Source organism: Miscanthus floridulus, chromosome 13 (assembly GCF_019320115.1).
Source record: "Miscanthus floridulus cultivar M001 chromosome 13, ASM1932011v1, whole genome shotgun sequence".
Lineage (NCBI taxonomy): Eukaryota > Viridiplantae > Streptophyta > Magnoliopsida > Poales > Poaceae > Miscanthus > Miscanthus floridulus.
Window position 1 is genome coordinate 11,030,764 of NC_089592.1, and position 7,595 is coordinate 11,038,358.

Here is a 7,595-nt window from a genome sequence, read left to right on the forward strand (position 1 = left end):
GTCAAAACGTCATTCATCACGCCTTTCGGTGCGTACTGCTACACCACTATGTCCTTCGGACTAAAGAACATTGGAGCGACCTACCAAAGGGCTATCTAGACGTGCCTCGATCAACAGATTGGCCACAATGTTGAAGCCTACATCGACGACGTGGTCGTCAAGACTAAAAACACCGACAACCTTATCGCCGACCTTGAAGAAACTTTCTCCAACCTAAACAAATACCGATGGAAGCTGAACCCTTCAAAGTGCATCTTTGGAGTTCCATTCGATATCCTGCTGGGCTACATTGTCAGCGCTCGAGGCATCGAACCAAACCCTGATAAGGTCTCTGCCATCACCAACATGAAATGGCTGACATGTGTCAAGGATATACAGAAGCTTATAGGCTGCATGGCTGCGTTAAGCCGTTTTATCTCATGCCTCGGTGAAAAAGGGCTACCTTTCTTCAAGCTCCTCAAGGCCTCCGAGCTTTTTTCTTGGTCAGAGGAGGCAGATACAGCTTTCGAGCAGCTTAAGTTGTTTTTAACAAAACCTCCAATCATGACAGCGCCACGACCAGATGAAACTCTACTGATCTACATCGCCGCTACTTCTCATGTTGTTAGTATGGCTATTGTCGTTGAACGTGAGGAAACTGGACATGCCTACAAGGTGCAACGTCTGGTCTATTTTATCAGCGAGGTACTTAATGAGCCCAAAACTCGTTATCCTCAAGTGCAAAAGCTGTTATATGCAATTTTGATTACCTCACACAAGCTCTGACATTACTTCGAATACTACAAGATCACCGTGGTCACCAAGTTCCCTCTGGGCGATATTCTCTGCAACAAAGAGGCCAATGGTCGTATCATCAAGTGGGCTGTTGAGCTCGACACTTACTCCATTGACTTCAGAAGCAGACCCACCATTAAGTCATAGGCGCTTGTTGATTTCATCACTGAGTGGACTAAGATCTAAGAACCCATTGCCGCCACTTGCCCCAAGCACTAGTTGATGTACTTCGACGGTGCCCTTAACATCAACGGTGCTGGTTTAGGCATTCTGTTCATCACACCGACCAAGGATAAACTCCGATATGTTCTTCGCATACATTTTTTGGTCTCCAACAACGCTGCGGAGTATGGAGCATGTCTCTATGGTCTCTGTATAGCTATCAAGCTCGGCGTCAAATGCCTCATGGTGTATGGGGATTCCGCGCTGGTTGTCAACTAGCTCAATAAAGATTGGTCCTGCTCCAGTGAGAAAATGGACGCATACTGCACCGAAATCAGGAAGCTCGAAGGGAAGTTCTACGGTATTGAGTACCACCATGTGGTACGAGATCAAAACCAACCAGCCAACCAGCTCTCAAAGATAGGATCTTCTCGCACCGTGCTTCCGCTAGGGGTTTTCGTTCAAGACCTCCTGACACCATCCATTAAAGAAGAGAAGGAAGTTGAAGAAGTACCCCCTACCGAGCAGTTGGTACTTGCGGTACCTTCGCCAGTCGCCGATTGGAGGGAGCAGTTCATCAAATACCTCACCAGCAACGAAGTACTCGCTGACAAGATCGAAACCGAACGTCTAATTCGCCAAAGTAAGCATTATGTGCTGGTGGATGGTAACCTGATGAGGAAAAGTGCTAAGGAAGGGATACTGTAGAAGTGCATCATCCAAGATGACGGGTTGAAGGTACTTTCTGAAATTCACTCTGGTTCCTATGGCAATCACGTGGCTTCAAGAACTTTGGTCGGCAAAGCTTTTCAAGCAGGTTTTTATTGGCCCACGGCCATCTCCGATGCAAAAGATCTTGTTCGACGATGTGAGGGTTGCTAGTTTTTTGCCAAGCAAATACATGTACCGACACAAGAACTGTAGACCATTCTAGCTTCCTAGCCATTCGCATGCTGGGGACTGGATATGGTCGGGCCTTTCAAGCTAGCACTAGGAGGTTTTTGGTATGTGTACATCGCCATTGATAAGTTCTCCAAGTGGATTGAGTACAAACCACTCATCTCAGCTACTGCAAAGAAAGCAGTCGAGCTCTTTGAAGACATCATACACAGATTCAGTATCCCGAATAGCATCATCACCGACCTCGGGACCACTTTTACCAGCCATCATTTTTGGGACTTCTACGAAGACTGGTGCATCTCCATTAAATACATTTCCGTTGCTCATCCTAGAGCTAATGGCTAGGTCAAGCGGGCTAATGATATGATCCTTGACGCCCTCAAAAAAAGACTCTATCAGAAAGAAGAAAAGCATCCGGGCAGATGGCTTAAAGAACTACCAGCTGTGGTCTAGGGACTGTGCACTCAAGCTAGTCACAGTATCGGCGTATCTCCATATTTTTTGGTCTATGGCTCAAAGGCCATACTTCTAGCGGATATTGCCTTCCGAGCACCAAGAGTACAAAGTTATGATGAAGAGCAAGCCTCAGCTGTTCGGACAGACGACATCGATCGGGCTAAGGAAGAATGTCTGATCACTTGCGTTCGCACAGCCAAGTACCTCGAAGGTTTGTGGAGGTATTACAACCGCAATGTCAAAGGTCGTTCGTTCGCGATCGGCGACCTCGTCTTACATCGGAAACAAAAAACCGAAGGGCTTCACAAGCTGTCTTCCCCCTGGGAAGGCCCTTACGTCGTCAAAGGTGTTACTCGACCAGGGTCTTATTGCTTATGTGACTTAGATGGAATCAATGTTCCTAACTCCTGGCACATCGAGCACCTTATACGTTTCTATCCCTAAAACAACATAGATATGTATTCTTTACTTTCTGATTAATAAAGTTCTGGTCTCCATAATTTGTCTCCATTTTTTCCTCCATTATAATTTTCACTTACGGTTGATGGGCTATACGCCACTCCATGATGATTTCTCCAAATCACCGAACACGATTTCTCCAAAAATTGACGAACACGATTTCTCCAAAAATCGCCGAACACGATTTCTCCAAAAATCACCGAACACGATTTCCCCAAATCGCCGAACACGATTTCTCCAAAAATCGCCGAACATGATTTCTCCAAAAATCGCCGAACACGATTTCTCCAAATCACCGAACACGATTTCTCCAAAAATCGTCGAACACGATTTCTCCAAATCACTGAACACGATTTCACCAAAAATCGCCGATTATGTTTTCTCCGGATCACATAAACTTTCCTCCTAAAAACGACAACGATTTCGCGCTCCAAATCTCCTAAACATAGCTCGCCGATTGTCGAGCAGCACATGTTTTCTTTTCTGTTTTCTATGGAGAAGACCCAGTCTTCGATCCCTTCCTACACGTGCCTCAGGCTCCGCGCTCTATGTTATGGTTGGTCGGCTGTGGTTCCTTGGTCATGCCTGTTCATCCTACACGTGTCAAGGTCTCTGCGCTCGACGTTATGGACTATGGGCTAGTCAAGGCCTAGATTTCAGGCATGAACTAACTGCTCGGACACCACTTTAACTACTTTTTATCGCCAAGTTACTCAAATTGGCCGCTGGGCAGCATGTGTTTTGCTGTGATCTTTATGGTGAACACCAAGGCTCCAATACACCCCTACACATGCTATGGGCTCCGTGCTCTGTGTATTGGGCGGTAGGCTACGATTCCTTGGTAATGCTTGTTTTTCCAACACGTGCATGGGCTCTGCGCTCTATGTTACAGATTATGGTCTAGCTAAGGCATAGAGTTCAGTGAAAACTAACTGCTCAGACACTGCTTATATTATGCATAATTGCACCGAGTTGTTAATACAACGATTTTTTCATCGCCAAATAAAGCAAGCAATATAGGTGATAATATCAGTGCAGTTTGTTAAGCTCCGCCAACACCTTCGGTTTCGCCAAACAGGTCTATATCGCCGATAAGCATTTTTGCTGCATCTTCAACATCATCCTCCAGCTGCTGGGTTTCCGCGTCGCTCAGTTCATCAACAAACCCACCCCCTATCGACTGGATATCGACAGTTGGGTAGTGAGACCGAACCACCGCAAGGGCATGAGTAGCGGCGGTCATAACGGCGTCACGGTTGAAGTTTTTGAAATTCTCCCATGCTGCCTTGCTTCTCTAGATGATGATGTCTGACCCTTGCTGCCTGCCATCAGGACGAGGCACCGGTTCAATATCGACGTAGTCGAGTACTGGTTTTATTGCGGCGGTTACAGTGTTGAAGTTGTCTTTTTGGACCTTGGCTTCCTGCACCAGCACATCGAACTGTGCCCTGGCTTTATGGCAGTAATCTACAAGCATTACAATGGTTAGTCATGCTAGAAAAGTACTACAACATTATTTCCGATCAGGGGGTATCTACCTTTTAGTTCTTTGGTCAGTTTATTTGCTTGCTCCGACTCTTTCGCTTTGTCTTGTCAGATTTGCTCGACGGTCTGGCGAAGCTGGCTAAGTTCTGCATCTTGCTCTGCAAAGCAAAACAGTTATCGAAAAAATGGATGACCAACTATTGCAAAATACATTCGCTAATAAAGCGTACCAGATTTCCGCTTGGATACATTCTCGAACTGCTTGCACTTCTGATCGAGCTGCGCGGATTTACTTTTGAGCTCTCCGGTTTTCTTGCCCAATTGCTCGGACATATTTTTTAGCTCCTCGGATACAATCGCCAGTTGCTCAGATTTCTTCTTTAGCTGCTCGGATGTAGCCGTTAGTTGCTCAGACAGGACCCCATTCTGATGTTCTAGGTCCCGCGAGTTAGACTCCGCAAGGCCCCGCTCGCGCTGGGCCCTCTTAATACTCTTTTCCGAAAGATTTAATGCCTCCTGGAGTTTCTTGTTCTCCTCGGTGAGGGGCTCCATCCTCTTCATTAGTTGGTGCCATTGCTCAGCCGTTTGAGCTATCCCCTGCGGATGAACATTGCTAATGATAAACTTTGGTCTCCAACAACATATATCAGTATTTCAGGCGTGGTACTCACCTCGATTTATGTCATAACTCTAGCAATGGTGGATTTCAATCTCTTTATCTCCCTGGTGGTGTTTTCTTCCTCGACAATTACTACCTCTTCCCTGTGTTTTTGGAGAATCCAGACGGACTGGGGTTTAGGTACGGCATGCTTGATCTCCACAACCTCATCCTCCTCCGTCGCCGCTCGAGGCACCATTGGGGGACTCTATGGTCGGATAGCTGCTTCGACCACACCTGACGTCGCTGCGGGCGGTGCAAGTTGCTCCTCGGCCATTGTCGGAGTTGCTTCCTTAGCATCCGGCGCATCAAAAATAGCTACAGTTTTCGCTTCCAAAGTGCTAGCATTTTCAGTCGCTGTCATCGAGGCGCCTAATGTGTGCGCTAATGATTCACCACCGCCAGGACCACTGGTAGCAGCGGCTGCCTCGTCCTCTGTTTGTCGAGCACTCGAGGACTCCCAGACGGGAGTAGTCGGCATTGTTCCTACTGAGGGTCGGGCCTCGGTGTTGCCCTACATAATGTCGGCCTGTCAGTACCCAAAAGAAATCAAAAAACAATATTATTACTCCAAGACAAATATACTCACGGTTTGGTCTTCTGATTCAATTTCTTGAACTGATGATGCCTGCCTTATCCCCTAGGCACTGCTGCTTGGTCTGCCTGATGGGAGAGTTCCTATTTTTCTACAGTAGGCTGCTGCTCTGATTGGTGCCCCGAAGCCTCCTCTACGTGCTGTTCTACAGTTATTCCCCCTTGTTGCTCAGGGACTCCAGTCATCTGCACCGCCAGGACTTTCGTCGTTGCCTGCGCATGACTCTCCCTTGCTTGCTGCTCAGGGACTTCAGCAACCTTCGATGGCTCCTTCGTGCTCGGTGGATGTGCTGTCTGGTTTTCAATGTTGTCAGACCACTCCAGCACTACGATCCTTCATGGACGAGCGGTTCGGTCATCACCAAGCGAGATGCTGCCTGATTTGTGTGTAGTGGAGCTTGCGGTCTTTCTCCTTTTTTGGATCGGCTCATCTATCGCTGGTCTTTTCCCACGGATCTTCTCTAATACCAGGGATGGACTATCCGATGAGGTGCTTGGCTCCTCCTCTTCGGGCTGTAGCGGCCACCGGATGTCTACTCCTTTTGGCCAATCGGCTCTCGACATGCTTGAAAAGTATATTGCCCTATCCTGCGAATGGATCTTTACATAAGTAAGTCAGTCCATTGCTCGGCAATCGATGCCTGATCAATGCGAAGTGAAATGGTTACCTGAGGAGGCGGATTGGTGTAGTTGAAGGCCTTCGTTCCTTGTGGCCAGCTGAATGAGATGTTGGCAGTGAATAGGTCCATGGCCTGGTCTATTACTTCTTTCTTCGATAGCCGGTCTATTCTTTCCCGGCTACCATCGTTGTCACCTTTGTAGTCGAACGCCGGATGGGCCCTCTCTTTGCAGGGCTGGATGCGATGCACTATGAAGCTAGCTGCAACCAGTTCACCCCTAAGCCCCACACCCTTAATCAAGTCAAGAAGCTCCATTACTTACTCCATGTCAGCACTGTTGGGTCTCTTCGACTAGCTACTATGGTTCACCAGGATATGGTGGACGTTGCAATGAATTATTGGGTGACTTTGTTTGATGTAGAACCATCTGGTGTTCCAACCTTTCAGGGAGGTGTTTAGCGGTACATTGATGTATTTGTTGGCCATCCCATCCCTAAGCTATAGGTACACGCCACCGACCACCTTAGAACCGCTGCCTCCTTTCTTCTTTAGACAGAACAGGTGCCTAAAGAGGTTGAAGTGTGGAAGAACACCAAGAAACGCCTTATAGAAATGGATAAAGATCGACATGTGTAGTATGGTGTTGGGGTGCAGATTGTAGAGGCTAATCGCCCAAAATTCCATAAGATCCCTCAGAAAGGGGTGGACAGGAAACCCAAATCCTCGCCAGAAATAATCTTCAAATACTACAGCCTCATCAGTATGAGGTGTTGGAAAGGGCTTACCACTAGCTGGCCACCATCCGGTAGTGAGGTGGTCTAGGAGAACGCCCGCTGCCACCATCCTATTGAGATCCGCTGCCCCTGTTTTCGATGGCACCCACTCCTCATCGTGGCTGGCTCCGGTGGCCGCCTTCTTCGGCTTTGCGGCTCCCTTTTTCGGCACCATTCTCTCCGGTTTGGTCCTAGATTAGAGGCGAGTGCTCACGTTGGTATGGAATGTGGAGCACAGGGATTGCGAAGGAAGGAAACATGGCAGAGTGGTAGAGGTAGGCGGCGAGGTATGTGGCAGTGCGGTTATAAAGCACTTTCCCCACCCTTCTTTGCATCTAAGGGTTTTTGGGAAAACATTCCCATGATCGGCGCTGCTTCGACTTCTCCAACGTGGTTTAATGGGCCGCAACTTGGGCTATCACGCAATAGCCGCCAAATAATCACCGATTTCTCTGTAATTTATTGAGGCTCAGTAACCATTACTGTACATCCATTACTCCAATTTTTTCTCCACGGTTTGATTTATCTGATATCTTCGCCCGAAACACGGGGACTGGCTGTCTGCTTGGTTGGTTTTTGTTATTTCTTTATTTCTAACCTTGGCACCACATGACTATGTCACCTACTGTCAGGCTTGGGGACTAAGTGGGCACACTTCACCTTGCAGTGAATGTGTTTGTTTCCATCTTGAGGCTACACTCGGGGACTGGCTAC

The 7,595-nt window shown here is 47.7% G+C and overlaps 1 protein-coding gene across 1 annotated transcript; it reads right to left on the bottom strand.

Annotated features, from left to right (window-relative positions):
* Nucleotides 1-4,045: 4,045 nt before the first annotated feature.
* LOC136499444 (uncharacterized) lies at nucleotides 4,046-4,788 on the bottom strand. Its single transcript, XM_066495097.1, has 2 exons — nucleotides 4,467-4,788; nucleotides 4,046-4,218 (listed from the first exon to the last, which is right to left on the bottom strand). Exons 1-2 carry the CDS (start codon nucleotides 4,786-4,788, stop codon nucleotides 4,046-4,048), a joined length of 495 nt encoding a protein of 164 aa, XP_066351194.1.
* Between the last annotated feature and the right edge of the window lie 2,807 nt (nucleotides 4,789-7,595).

What these genes read in the sequence shown, in the direction of transcription:
- LOC136499444 (XM_066495097.1), bottom strand. Translation starts at nt 4,788, where the DNA reads ATGGAGCCCCTCACCGAGGAGAACAAGAAACTCCAGGAGGCATTAAAT. An exon ending in TGTATCCAAGCGGAAATCTG is followed by an intron (nt 4,219 to 4,466) that starts GTACGCTTTATT and finishes TAATGCTTGTAG; the next exon opens with ATTACTGCCATAAAGCCAGG.